Source organism: Dermochelys coriacea, chromosome 1, assembly GCF_009764565.3.
Source record: "Dermochelys coriacea isolate rDerCor1 chromosome 1, rDerCor1.pri.v4, whole genome shotgun sequence".
NCBI classification, from domain to species: Eukaryota; Metazoa; Chordata; order Testudines; family Dermochelyidae; genus Dermochelys; species Dermochelys coriacea.
Genome location: NC_050068.2, coordinates 57,413,515 through 57,428,828, shown reverse-complemented (window position 1 = coordinate 57,428,828; position 15,314 = coordinate 57,413,515). Strand labels below are relative to the sequence as shown.

The window sequence follows — 15,314 nt, the reverse complement described above, 5'->3', positions numbered from 1 at the left end:
CAGAGCTCCAGGGAGCGCTGCTGCCTGCAGCTTCAGGGGCCCGTAGCAGCCAGGAGATTGGGGTTTCCACGGTGGCCGGGAGCTGTGGGGTACCCCGACCGCTTGCGGCAGCTTGGAGCTCTGGGGGCCACCAGAGGCAGCTCCCTGCCCCCACGGGCAACAGGGGACCCTGCAGCTCCCAACCGCTGTAGGCTGAAGTCATGGAGGTTGCAGAAGTCACACGGATTCTGTGACCTCCATGACTAAATCATAGTCTTACCTTTGAGGCATATAAATTGAGGTTCATGTAGCTTAGTAAGGGGATGTTTTCCAAATGAGACCTTCAAATAAAAGTATTTTAAAAACAGATATTTCTGCTCTATGTGGTTCTTACAAAAAGCACTATGGAATCTGTCAGATTTGCTCTGGTGCCCTGCCAAAGTTACTCTTCCCCGCCTATTGCACAATGTGCTGAATGCTGGTTGTCTGCTTGGCCCCTGTCCTCCAACTTAGTGGTAGCTGCATTTTAGTGGTAGGCCACTATAGTCCTATATTTGGTCATAAGAATCTATTGGATCATTCAGGATGAAAGGCATTATGTTGTATTAAATGCAAGATGCTAAATACTATTTTGAACACATCCTCTTTTTTTTTAGTGCAGTGACTTTATTATATTGTATCTTACATTCTCAGGACACTTATTAAAATTAAATAGCATATTCATGCGGTGAAACAGAATAGGATATGGTGGTATTATCATATAGTATTTTAACAAATGGCTGTTAAATTATCACATTTAAGTAGGGCTGTCAAACTGTTAAAAAAAAATTAATCGTGAATAATCGCATGATTAAAAAAATTATTTGTGATTAATAGTGTGATTAATTACACTGTTACTTAAATAAATGGTATTTTATTATTGTTTATCTTGGATGTTTTCTACATTTTCAACTATATTGATTTCAATTACAACACAGAATACAAAGTGTACAATGCTCACTTTATATTTATTTTTATTACAAATATTTGCACTGTAAAAAACAAAAGAAATAGTATTTTTCAATTCACCCAATACAAGTACTGTTGTGCAATCTCTCTTTATCGTGAAAGTTGAACTTACAAATGTAGAATTATGTACAAAAAAAACCTGTATTCAAAAACAAAACAATGTAAAACTTTAGAGCCTACAAGTCCACTCAATCCTACTTCCTGTTCAGCCAATCATTCAGACAAACAAGTTTGTTTACATTTACAGGAGATAATGCTGCCCTCTTCTAGTTTACAAATGTCACCTGAAAGTCAGAACAGGCATTCACCTGGCACTCTTGTAGCCGGCGTCTCAAGATATTTATGTGCCAGATGTGCTAAAGATTCGTATATCCTTTAATGCTTCAACTACCATTCCAGAGGACATCATGCATGCATGATGGGTTCTGCTTGATAACGATCCAAATCAGTGCGCACTGACGCATGTTCATTTTCATCATCTGAGTCAGATGCCATCTGCAGAATGTTTATTTTCTTTTTTGGTGGTTCAGGTTCTGTAGTTTCTGCATCAGAGGGTTGCTCTTTTAAGACTTTTGTAAGCATGCTCCATATTTCAGCTCTCTCAGATTTTGGAAGGCACTTAAGATTCTTAAACTTTGGTTCCAGTGCTGTAGCTATCTTTAGAAATTTCTCATTAGTACCTTCTTTGCTTTTTGTCAAATCTGCAGTGAAAGTGTTCTTAAAATGAACAACATGTGCTGGCTCATCATCCAAGACTGCTATAACATGAAATATATGGCAGAATGCAGGTAAAACAGAACAGGAGACATACAATTCTCCAAGGAGTTGAGTCACTAGTTTAATTAACACATTATTATTTTAACAAGCATCATCAGCATGGAAGCATATCCTCTGGAATGGTGGCCAAAGCATGAAGGGGCATACGAATGTTTAGCATATCTGGCACATAAATACCTTGCAATGCCAGCTACAAAAGTTCCAAGCGAATGCCTGTTCTCACTTTCAGTTGACATTGTAAATAAGAAGTAGGCAGCATTATCTCCTATAAATGTAAACAAACCTGTTTCTCTTAGCGTGGCTGAACAAGAAGTAGGACTGAGTGGACTTGTAGGCTCTAAAGTATTACATAATTTTTTTTGTTGCACTCAAAAACAAAACAAACATTTGTAAGTTGCACTTTCACGATAAAGAGATCACACTACAGTACTTGTCTGAGGTGAATTGAAAAATACTATTTCTTTTGTTTGTAATTTTTACAATGGAAATATTTGTAATAAAAAATAATATAAAGTGAGCAGTGTATACTTTGTATTCTGTGTTGTAATTTAAATCAATATATTTTACAATGTGGAAAAACAACTAAAATATTTAATAAATTTCAGTTGGTATTCTACTATTTAACAGTGCGATTAAAACTGCGATTAATTGCAATTAATTTTTTAAATCACAATTAATTTTTTTGAGTTAATCGCATGAATTAACTGTGATTAATTGACAGCCCTACATTTAAGTAATTAAATCTATGACCTAGTCATTAAAATAAATCTGCTTAACATCTGGTTTTTCCATTTTAAAAAAAAGCAATGTCTTCTGAAACCCAACAAGGCCCCAATTCAGCAAAGTACTTAAGTATGTGCTTAAGTCCCTCCCTAAGCAGAAAAGCACTTAGGCCCAGACTTTTAAAAGTATTGCTTCACTCAGCATTGTAAAACGAAGTGATTTAGGGGCCCAAATCTTATTTTTAAAAGTGACATAGGTGCTTAAGAGCCTATGTCCTGCTTCTAAGTCATTTTGGCCTTGCAATGCCAACCAGAGCAATGCTTAAATACCTTTAAAAATCTGGGCCTTAGGCACTAGCTTAACTTCCTTAAATATTCCACAGAAAGTTTATCTATGTAAATGTAAATACAATAGTGTCCAGAACAGTGTGTGTTGCCTGACTTTTTGTTCATATTTGGTAGATCCACCAAAAGACAATGGAGGGACAGCAATAACTAAATATGTCGTGGAGATTTCTGAAAGCTTAAATGGTAAGAGTTAATGTAGGAATTTTTCAAATGCAGCACGGTGTTCACTGATTTTGGCATTTTGTTATATCTCAGATAGTCCTTTTAAATTCCGTAGATTGTAAATTCTATGGGGCAGGAACTGTTTTTGTATGCTTAGATGATTAGCACCTCTGGGAACTGCTATAATAGAAAAATGAAAGGCACTAAAAGGCACTCTGTTTTTCTGAATGTATGTATAAAGAATACTCTTGCAAGTTGTAAATACTAGGTTGTATGTTGTATCGTATTCTGTCTAAAGAGATGGCCCAAATTTAATCCTTGTATTACAGGCATTCTATGTTGATGGCCAAATTACAGATAAGAACACATAGTACCCTTGGTTCATGGCAGAGATCAACCAGAGTTGACACTTTTCTTTTGACTGAGCTTTTCGTTAATAACATTACTGTTGCGTTTACCATCATTAAATGGGGAAAATGATGCAGAGCACTTTTGGAATAACAACTGTTTTTGCCCTTAGTTTATAGCTAGGTGTGTGTAGTGTGGTTCAGGCTAAGACTACGCTATGGTCCCAGTTCAGGAAAGCATCCCTGTTCTGGAAGGCCCTGAAGCATGGCTTTTAAGTTCCATTGTAGTCAACTGGAGTAGACTTAAACGCGTGTTCTTCTTCGAGTGCTTGCTCATGTCCATTCCACATTAGGTGTGTGTGTGGCTTGCCACATGCACTGGTGCTGGAAGTTTTTCCCTGAGTGATATCCGTAGAGGACCAGCTCTGGTGCCCCCTGGAGTAGCATGCACATACCGCGGTATAAGGGGTGCTGCCGGCTCCCCCCACCCTCAGTTTCTTCTTGCCGCCAGTGACGGTTCTGGAACGTCTGCTGCTTCAGCTAGCATTGCATTTCGTTCAGTGTTTCTTCTGAACGTTTCCTATAAAATAGTTGTATAATAGTTAATAGTTCCCTTAGTATTAGTTCTAGTTTAGTCGGTCTCGGACGAGACTCAGGGCATGGCCCAGTCTCTAGGCTTTAAGCCCTGTGATCGTTGTAAGTGGCCTATGCCCATCAGCGACTCACATGCTAGTTGTTTGAGGTGTCTAGGTGAAGGACATATAAGCTACAAGTGTCACATCTGTAAATCCTTCAAACCCCGAACAAAAAGTGGGAGAAGCATCCATCTCAGGGCGCTCCTGATGGAGTCAGTGCTGACCCTGGCACCAGAGCAGAGGTCCGACTTGGCTCCGAGCACCACAGCATTGGTGCAGAACACCCCTCAGCATCGTCTCTGAGCCAGCACCAGTCCCCCTCCCCAGCTCTGGCCAAGAAGCTGAAGAGAACCACAAGGGGAAGATCTCCCATTTCTCATAAGGGAAAGGACAGGGTCAGAGGAGAGTCAAGACCTGTGCTGGGCAGCTCAACACCCCCGTCAGGGAGTCGGGTCCCAGTTCAAGTTGGGCCCATCCCATCCCATGCCTGCCATCCCAGACAGTGATGAAGGCCTCCATTATCTAGATGTCCTGTTGACACCAGAGGCCCTGCAGGCAACAAAGAAGATCCTGACACTACTGGTGCCACCCACACCGACTTCAGCGGTACCCCGGTCTAAGGGTAAACCCCCTTTGGGACCTTACCATGTGTCCCCACCTCAGCAGTACTGTTCCCCACTGCAGGGAATGTCCTGCTCAGAGCCATCACGCCTTGAAAGCAGGGAGTCGGGCTCAGCAAAGCCCTCTTCGGTCTCTGGACTCTGGGCACCGACAGCGGAATTCGAGGCGCAGCTTGCCGGTAACCTGAATCAGACCTACCAAGGTACTTGCCCCCTGGCAAGAGCATCGAGACCAGCCTTTCGTGTCTCCAAGGCCGCGGCACTGGTCACCTGAACCATCGTTTGACTGCGGTCACCGACACCCATTGCCAAGACACGGATCCCCGCAGTCGGGGAGATCCTCCTGATGACCGGTCTACTCCAGCTCCCAATCCCGTTCCACGTCCCAGTACCAGTCGAGTAGCATGAGAAGTAGATCGACAGATTACTGATACCGATCCACCGAACACCGATGGTCCCCAAGTTCCCATGCGAGGGACTCATCTCGGTCGGTCAGGTCTATGTCAAGGCACGGTGAAGAAACGTTGGTCCGTTCGATCATGGTCGCCTGGCAGCGACCACTCTGGCTCCGGAACTGAGCAGGAGTCCTTGATAGTGGGACAAGACACTGGCGGTATTTGTCTACATTGTCAGCACCGCAACCGACCCCGTGGCCCCAAGGCCGTGGCAGGCAGTAGCCTTGAACCCTTGGGGGTTTCCCCAGCCCTCGCAGACAGTCTGGACGGGGGGCCTCAGATAGGCCATCAGCCTCAGCATCCCTCTCTCCACCAGAGGTAGAGGCCCCAGAAGGCAGGACCCCCCAGGCCCATGAGGAGACAGGGGAACAGCCTGCTTGACCACCAGGGGACATGGTGGGGGGACGTGTGGCTCCCACAGAGCACCAGCTTTGTCCTCATTGTCGCCGGACGAAGCCATCACGGGTCCCACTCACCACAAGTTCCATCCATCTAGTTCCACAAGATGATGCTAATGCTCATCAGGAACTATTGAAGAGGGTTGCCTCCAACCTGGGGCTACAAGCGGAAACGCTAGAGGAGCCATTGGATTCCGTATTTGATGTCCTCTGCTCCACGGCACTTGCTAGGGTGGCTTTGACCCTACATGAAGGGGTACCAAAAATTATTAATCCTGTGGCAAACTCCCTCCTCCCTGCCCCCCATTGCAAAAAGGGCTGAATGTAAATACTTTGTGCCAGGTAAATGCCATGAGTATCTCTACACCCACTCTGCCCCATACTCTCTCGTAGTTGAGGCTGTTAAGGGAGAGGCAGGGGCAACCCAGGCCCAAGCCCAAAAATAAAGACTCAGAGATTGGATCTGTTTGGGTGAAAAATGTATTCGTCTTCCAGTCTTCAATTGAGAGTGACCAACCACCAAGCCCTCCTTGGCTGTGACGATTACAACATTTGGCAGGCCACGGCCAACTTTGAGGTTTCGCTTCCCGAAGGGTTCAGGAAGGAATTCTGGGCGATCCTCAAGGAGGTCACGGCTGCGGCCAGAGCGGCCCTCCAAGTAGCCTCAGATGCAGCAGACTCGACAGCTTGCACCCTGGCCTCAGCCATCTCCATGCGGCGGGTATCCTGGCTGCTCCTCTCTGGCCTGTTGACTGAGGCTCAGCAGTCGATGCGGGACCTCCCCTTCGACGTCCAGGCCCTGTTTGCAGAGCACACGGACAGCAAGCTGCCTGGGTTAAAAGACTCCTGCACTACCTTGAAGACTCTAGGACTGTATGTCCCTGGTCCAGTCCGTAAGCAGTTCAAACTGCAGCCATCTCAGGGCCAAGGGAGCCAACCCCGGCAGGAGCCATCCCACAAAAAGAGCGGGGGCTAAAAATGCCACCCGCCTCTGCCCAAGCAGGCTCAACAAGTACTAAGCATGGGAGCAAGCGGCATTTTGAGGGTGCGCCCAAGGGCTACCTACCAGACTATACCCTGGATCTATTTTTCCCGCCTTTCTTTTTTCCTCCCGGCATGGACCACCATAACTTTGGACTGCTGGGTCCTCAATACAGTGGCACAGGATTATACCCTCCTTTCTACCCTCTTTCTACCCCTCTTTCACCCTCCTTCCCCATCCCTCTTCAAGGACCACTCTCACAAAAGTCTCCTCATGCAGGAGGTAGAAGGGTTGCTGCAGCTGGGTGCAATGGAAGAGGTTCCTCACGCATACAGCAACAAGGGGTTCTATTCCCAGTACTTCTTAATCCCAAAGGCCAAGAGCAGTCTACAGCCCATCCTGGACCTGTGAGACCTCAACAAATACTTAAAGAAATTGAAGTTCCGCATGGTCTCCCTGGCCTCCATCATCCCCTCTGAGAATCCAGGAGACTAGTATGCCATCCTCGACTTGAAGGACGCGTACTTTCATATAGTGATCTTCCAAGGACACAGGCACTTCCTACGCTTCACGGTGGGATCGGACCGCTACCAGTTTGCGGTCCTCCCTTTCAGACTAGCGACAGCACCGAGGGTGTTTACCAAGTGCATGTTGGTAGTAGCGACTTACCTCGGATGTCGGGGTATCCAGATCTACCCGTACCTTGATGACTGGCTGGTCAAAGGTCGATCCAGGTCCCAAGTCCAAAGAGATGTTGTGGTGTTGCAGGCCACGTGACAATCCCTGGGCCTGCTGGTAAACAGACCTTAACTATTTTCTCTTTCAAAATTTGTTCCAAGACGTTGCATACAATTGAGGTTAAACTAACAGGCCTGTAGTTTCTCAGATCACTTTTTTTCCCTTTCTTAAAAAAAGGAACTATGTTAGCAATTTTCCAGTCATAGAGTACGATCCCCAAGTTTACAGATTCATAAAAAATTTCAAAGAACTCCAGTTACAAAGGGTAGGTAACTTCTTTTTATCTCAGGTGCTGCAAGCCCTTTCCTACTGCTCAGGCATCAGGCTGGCTTTATCAGACTTCAATTTTAGGAAGTATGGACTTGCTGTGTAAAATGAATACATATGATTTAATTAAAGTATCTTTTCCATGGGCTCGTCTATTATTTTTCTTCCATCTATTTAGTTATAATGTTATTACTAGACCAGTAAGCACATTTAAACTGCTTTATTAAATACAAATTGTACATCTTAGTTAATGGGTATGCCAGATAAAGGAGATATTTCACTTCAGCAAATCTATGCAAATTTGTCTAGGAAACTATCGTCATGAGATAATTAGATCATTTCCAGGAAATTCGAAGCAAGCTTTGAATTTGTCTGACAAACGACACACACGTTTGCTTAGTGAAGTTAGGATACCTACTAAGTCTGATACTGAAATGCTGAAAATTGCACCTTGGTTCATTGCACACTAATTCTTAACCTTTCAGGAAACAACTGGGACGTAATATACAGTGGAGCTGCTAGGGAACATTTGTGTGATCGACTACATCCAGGCTGCTCTTATCGCTTACGTGTATACTGTACTGGGGAAGGAGGGCAGAGTGCGGTAATATTATCTGATATTTTATATATAAATGTGACACTTGTGGAAAATTTCTTTAGCTTTAAGGATGGTCAAGCTAGGAACATTGAATGTTGTAGAATAATCAATCAACCAATATGTAATACAGTATCTATAACTGGGGACTCAAGAAATTTTTCAGAAGATTTTGACCAAAGTTTAGAGTTTCTGCTCCCATTTCTTAGAGAAATAAAATGTGAATATTTCTCTGTCAACAAATGTTTTACTTATTCCAGCTGCTATTCAGTTTTACAGAAAACATGACAATATAATTGCCCTACTTTTCTGATGTGATTTATTGGAAACAATAAAACTTTCTTAAAGAAATATCTGTTTAACTCAGCACAGCAATGTGAATATTCATTTCTCCAAGAGCCAAATCATCATTCTAGCACCCAGTCTAAATAGCTGGGCTGAATACATGTGACAGTGGGGCAGGGAATGAATGTTCCCTCAGGCCTCAGAATAGTGCGCTGCAGTCACCTCTGATCCCTGTGCAACAGTGTGCATTGGCAGATCGGCACAACCGCTGATCCTCTAGCCTGCCCTTGCCTGAGCATATGCAGTGAACTCTTGTGGAATGGGATTCCGTGCTGCACAAGGGGTATGCTGTGCATTCCTGTGCACACCCCCAAATTGGAGGTGGATGTTTACTGCATATTTAATTATACAAAGCAGTACAAAAGTGGACAATTCAACTTTGCTATCAAAAAAAGCGTTGCTACTTTTTGGTAACAATTTTTACTTACTTCTCTCTCAGGCCTTGTTTACAGCAAAACCTATACTGGGATAGTTAAAGTGGTACAACCTCTAGTATGGACACAGTTATACCCGTATAAAAATGTTTAAACTGATACAGCTTATTCCTCTGTGGGATGGGGCATAAGCTATACTTGTGCAAGGCACCTTTATACTGGCATACCTGTATTTACACTAGGTTTGTACCAGTATAACTATATCAATAAAAAAAAATCATATCCCTAATTGACATGGTTACAGCAGTGCAAAAATTGTATGTATTTCCTACTGTCCCTTGTTTTTTGATTTCTTTTTATAGATCTTCTCCTAAACCTGGATGTGCATGGAAATATTTATCAATATTTTACCTCATTGATTTTTATGACATTTATGATATTTATTTGTAGTTCAAAGTATTCTCATTTTCTTTGAGGTAAGGTCAAAATGCCCCCAATTATATTAAGGCTTTTGTCAATTTTTTCTTTACAGGCATCTGATTCTTTACTGGTGCAGACACCAGCAGTGCTTCCTGGTCCAAGCCAACCTCCCAGACTACAGGGTAGACCAAGAGCAAAAGAAATTCAGCTGAGATGGGGTAATTGTTATTGTGACTATAAGGCCAAGTCTATGCTAGGTGTGCTTTACCAATGTTGGTATATCAGTATAGTATGGCTGCAAAGTTCTCCAAGTGTGGATGCAGCTATATCAACAAAGCTGTGCTTTGTACTAGTATAGTAACCCCCCCCCCCCCCCCGAATAAAACAAGCTGTAGAGGTAAAAGTACAGCTTTGCCAGTATAGCTGCATCTATGCTAAGGACTGCTGTCAGAGATCACACCCCTAACTGACATAGCAAAGCTGGCAGAAGTCTATAGTATAGATATAGCCTGAGAAATCAAAATGTGCTGATATATTTTTAAAACCATATAAACCTTTTCCCTATTTTTTAGGACCACCTCTAGCAGATGGTGGATCACCTATTACCTGTTATGGTCTGGAAATGTCTTCTGTGGAAACGGATGAACAAAGAGAAGTTTACCAAGGCTCTGATGTTGAATGCACCGTAAGCAATCTTCTTCCTGGAAAGACGTATAGCTTTAGGCTGCGAGCAGCTAACAAAGCTGGGGTAAGGAGGCAGTCTGAAATCAAATGAGTTACATAGAGTGCAATCATTTTTATGCATGTTGCTGTTTTCAAAATATGTATATATTAAGAATATATTATATTTTATATATATATTTTGTCATGCAAATTCTTAATGTAAATTTAATTAGTTCAGATGATTTACTGGAGCACTGTAGTACCCAACAGTTAAAGAACAATTTGAATAAGCCTGGGTTGTTTGGATGATGGAAAGAGAAAACATCTAATTAATACTTAAATCTAAATGATAATGTTGATAATGTAACCTTTATTCAAAGCACTGTGCAAACTTTAATAAATTATCATAACACCCCTGTGAAGTAAGTAGGTAAATGATTTTATATACTGTAGTTTTGCACATTCTGGAGCATAGCAACTAGCATTTTATTACATTTTTTTCCTGTGTTTTTTATCTATTAGTGTGTACTTTACAAAGTGTAAGAAAATGTTCTCTGGTTCCCTATATTTTGACATTAACGTTACATTAACTGTTTTAAAATCAACCATTGCTTTAAAATATTTGATTTTATTAAATAGCCAATGCCTTAATTTAAAAGTAAAATAAGTGGGCATCTCAGTTCAGTTAACGTACAGGAGTCCACCTCACAGAAATCTTTATCACGATTGTCACTAGTTGTCAATGTTGGCGAGAAGCAAAGGTCATGAATACTTAACTACTTTTTGACATCCAGAGGAAGAATTATAGTTATAGCCTATTTGGAGTCTTCTGTTTCATTTAAATTTAAATAAATACACAATTGTACAATATTCTCTGTTATAGGTTAGCTGTCATATATAACCTGGCAACTGTGACTTACAGAGTAATGTGCTCTTCTAAGTTACAGAGTGTAAATTGTCATGTTTATTCTCACTACATCTCCGGTAGAGGAAGAATAGTATAGTAGTTCTGAAGAATGCTCAAACTTAGAAATGAACCCTGAAGTCATGACAAGTCATCTTACAAATTATAGTCACACAATATTTGATGCTGAATGTTAAACACTAATAGTATATACCGCTACTGTGGGCAAAACTTCTATTTAAAAACATGGTAGTAATTATTTTGACCTATTTTTAATAGTTTGGACCCTATTCAGAAAAATGTGAAATTACTACAGCCCCTGGACCACCGGATCAGTGCAAACCCCCTCAAGTAACGTGTAGATCGGCAACATGTGCACAGGTGTATTGGGAGGTAGGAATATTTTGTTGTGCTGTGTATTTTAGGCTTTTTTTATGTTTTATGGTTGTTACCTTTTACATTCTTCTTTCCATTTTAAAAAGCCTAAACTGTAGCTAAGACAGGATTTAAAAAACAAAACAAAACAGAAACAAGCTGCCTGATTATGGGTTATCTTTACATTGAAACTTAAACATAGCATATAAAAGTCCTCGAAGCATAATTTGCTATTTCCTTTATACACTATTTGTAGCTAAATGACCTACGCATATTCAAAATTCGACACCCAATGTCCTCTTGTTCCTTTGTTTTTATTATGGGTTTTTCCATTAGTGCTACACTGTGAGTATGAATTTGATGCAGATTCTTTTTAATATTTTTAAGACCATTTGTTTATCTTCCTTTGCAGAAAACCCAGATAGCCACACGATACAAATGATTGTTTTATACTCACCACTTTTCTAAGCTGATTTGTACTTTATATAGTGTAGCAAAGGGTCTATCTGTTAACCTCCCAGTTTTCAGGTGTGTGATTTTTAGCAAGCAAAATAAATCTCATCAAGACTAAATTTGAAAAAGATTGTCACTGAAGGGTGGGGGAGGACTCTTAACATTTAAAAAAATTGCTTACTGTTGGATTGGGAGTTAGCATTGTAGAGGAATGCAAAAAGGCCTAAGACTTTTCAGATGCATTTTTGTATCTATAAAATGTTCACTTTTAAAAAGCAAAAAAAAAAAAAAAATTACAATACTTTTGCACAAGCCCACACGGAAAGTTCATATTATATAACATGGTCTCTGTGAGCATAAATAACAAACACATTAAGTGTTGGATGGAATCCCACATTACAGGAGAAAGCTGCTAGAAACCTTTATATTTAGGCTGCCTAACATTTTTCATGAAAGAGTCTTGAAACTTTTTTTTAAAAGAATCTCTAATACTTTCATTGTTTGCAACAGGACTTTAAAATTCAGCAGGGATAAAGTCTTGGGGCCAGAGAAGTGTCTTTTATTTGTCTCATGAAATTTGGTTTAGGTTTGGGTGAGATGGATACATTTTTGAAAATCACCATTCTCTTCTGTCATTTGCATTGTCAGCAAAATTTTGGCAACAAATCAAAATAATAACTGCATAAGAACATTGTAATCTAAGATGCCCACATTGCCTTTGGACTCAAGGAGCAGGCATCCTCCTCAGGAGAGGGTACCCCCCCGCCCCGTCTCCGACAACATTTGCTGGACCTAGGACATAGCTCCAGTGGCTTATGTCCCCTCTGGGGGTACCACATGGGGAATGAGCTCCTCACATGTCGTGGGAGAGAAGGGGAGAAAAGAGCCAGACTAGCTCTCCCTGAACCCAGCATGTGGCCTCTTTCCTACTTCCACGCCTCCATGGATAATGGCTTTCTACTAACAACTAATGTCTTTAATTCTTCTTCAGGTGCTTGCTCATGTCAATTCCATTCTAGGTGTGCATGCCCATGGGTGCGGTCGTCAGAGGTTTTTGCCTTAGTGGTATCTGTAGGGCAGGCAGTGGTGCTCCCTTGAGTGCCGCACTCGTGCTGGTATATCAGGCGCCGCTGGCCTACGCCCTCTCAGTTCCTTCTTACCCCTGTGAATGCCTTAGAGGAGAACTCTGTTCTATCCCTACTTCTGCCACAGTCTTCATATATGATGTCAAACAAGCCATTTAAACCAAAATTTTAATTGTATGTTCCTTATTTACTGGGTGCCCAACTTAAGATATCTGCAAACTGAGATGTAGAAGTGCTGAGCATTCACTAATGCAACCGATGATATTGGCAGCTGTGGATGCTCAGCCCTTCTGGCAGTAAGGCAGTTTGGTCTGCAGGAATGTGCATAGCACTGGGACTCGGGAGGTCCTGAGTTTTAATCCTGACCCTTCCACTGAATCAGTGTATGCTCTCAGCCAAGCCTCTTTGCCTCAATTTCCCCATCTATAAAATGGGAAAAGTAATTCTGTCTTCTTGTAATTTAGATAAATTAATTAATGTCTGTGCAACAATTATAAGTACCATGATCAAAAATACCATGAGAAAAAATTCTGTGTTGTTCATAGGCTTTGAACACTGAGCAGTAAGTAAGGCATGGAGCCACTAATTGAAAAATGAGAATAAAAATATTTGGACGGCTGCCTCATTCCTGGATTGTCCATTCTGTGTCCTGAATGCAACAGTGGTCCTCTGGAAACAGTAGTATATAATCATATATTTAAATACTGTATCATGATGCATACACAAAAAGGAGCAGAATTAAAGTTTACATGGCCAACCTAGCTTTTGGTGCATCCTAACTTTCTAGTGTTTGACTTTGCAACCTAAATGTGTTTTAACAATTTTAATGTACTCTATAAATAGTCCAGAATATGCCACAATTTATTGTAAATTATCGAAGACAAAGATTTCTGCCAATCATAGCTATTGGACATCAAACACTATTCTCAAAAAAGTTGTTTGAGTTCAATCACATTCCTTTTGCATATAGTCCACTTCTTAAAATAATGATTCTTTTTAAAAAAAAAAAAAAAAAAACAAAAAAACAAAAAAAACTGCCCTGGTGCAATGATTCATTATAGCATATCCTCAGTGAAAAGCAATATCTTAGACTGGTAAGTCCTCCATGAAAGAAGAGAATAATTTTTATTTCATTTTTTGTAATCTAGTCCTTTAAGAGAAATCATGTTGAAGTATATCCGCATTTAATAGATTTTATGATTATCACTTAGTGTCACTTCAGTATTTAAGCAACTGAAAAAGCAGTTACTGCTCCACATATAATACTCTGCCACCATGAACATTATCCATTAGTATTTTAATGTGCTTAAGATCAATAAAATAATGCAGTGTTTTGCTTGTACTGTAATAAATTGGAGATTGCTGAAGCTACCGTAGGGTGACTTTTCTGTGGAAATGCAGTTTCTACAGCTTTCTGGCCTACTTCTTACTGTTTTATAGAGAAAGTAGTCAAGATTTGGTGAGTTTGGTCTGATTTTTAGACAATGAATTAAAGTCCTAATTATTTCTGTTAACTTTAAAGGTCCCAGTAAATAATGGAGCCGATGTCACAGAATACCATTTGGAGTGGGGCAGTGTGGAAGGATGCATGCAGATCTGTTACTGTGGGACTGGACTCAGTTATGAAATGAAAGGACTTTTGCCTGCAACTATATATTACTGCAGGGTTCAGGTAAAGAGGAAGACTTACTGTTGGTATCCTGCTATTCACAGATCTCAGTGGTTCCATGAATATTTATTTTACTTTCTCAGGGAAGGAGAACATCAAAGTGGAGCGAAGAGAAACGGTCCCATAATTGAGACAGTCTCTCCAGATGATGTCACGGTATCCTCTCACACTGAGGATACCTCTCTGGGGAAGGGAATCCCAGTTATTAGGAAGAGACAAGTAATTGTAATGGGGGATTTGATCATTAGAAATATATATATGGGTTTGTGATGGTGAATTGCCTGCCAGGTGTGAATGTTGCAGATCTCTAAAGACATCTAGACAGGTTTCTGTGCAGTGCTGAGGAAAACCAGTGGTCGTGGTACATGTAGGTACCAATGACATAGGGAAAGGTAGCAAAGAGGTCCTGGAGGCCAAATTAGGCTGCTAGGTAAGAGATTCAAGTCCAGGACCTCCATGGTGGCATTTGCTGAAATGCTTCCAGTTCCACACGAAGAGTCAGTAAGACAGGCAGAACTGCAGGTGCTTCTTTGATTCCAGTTAGGTGAGTGCGTGTCATGTGCACAGTCATCGGAAGGTTTTTCCACTAGCAGCACCCGTCAGGTTGCCTGTGGAGCCCCCTGGAGTGGTGCCTCCATGGCGGTGAGTATAGGACCCTGCCAACCTGGTGCCTCCTCAGTTCCCTCTTACCACCAGTGACAGTTGTTGGAACTGTGGTTGCTTGCTCTTGCAAGCACTCCCTTCTTTCTAGTCTCAGCTAGTTTAGTGTGTAAATAGTTTTTTTTAAAGTTCTTAGATAGTGTTAGTTGTTGTAGTAGTGGGGGCTCTCCCCCACCCCAATTTTCCTGTTCCCCTTTGGGGTTGGGGCATGCCTCGATCCCAAGGATGTAAGTCTTGTGGAACTTGCCATAAACCCATGCCAATGGGCGACCCCCATGGCTCTTGCCTCAAGTGTCTGGGGGAGACGCCCCAAACAGACTGGTGCAAAATCTG

At 41.6% G+C, this 15,314-nt stretch overlaps 1 protein-coding gene across 8 annotated transcripts in view; it reads left to right on the top strand.

The window, feature by feature from the left end:
• Positions 1 to 15,314, top strand: part of FNDC3A (fibronectin type III domain containing 3A) — a 219,804-nt gene that overhangs the window by 183,052 nt on the left and 21,438 nt on the right. For all 8 annotated transcript variants that reach the window (XM_038410965.2, XM_038410958.2, XM_043504514.1 and 5 more), the window contains 6 exons: positions 2,949 to 3,017; positions 7,924 to 8,042; positions 9,285 to 9,390; positions 9,745 to 9,920; positions 11,019 to 11,132; positions 14,175 to 14,324. In XM_038410965.2, the coding sequence (XP_038266893.1) occupies positions 2,949 to 3,017; positions 7,924 to 8,042; positions 9,285 to 9,390; positions 9,745 to 9,920; positions 11,019 to 11,132; positions 14,175 to 14,324 (734 nt within the window). The remainder of the gene's footprint in view (positions 1 to 2,948; positions 3,018 to 7,923; positions 8,043 to 9,284; positions 9,391 to 9,744; positions 9,921 to 11,018; positions 11,133 to 14,174; positions 14,325 to 15,314) is intronic.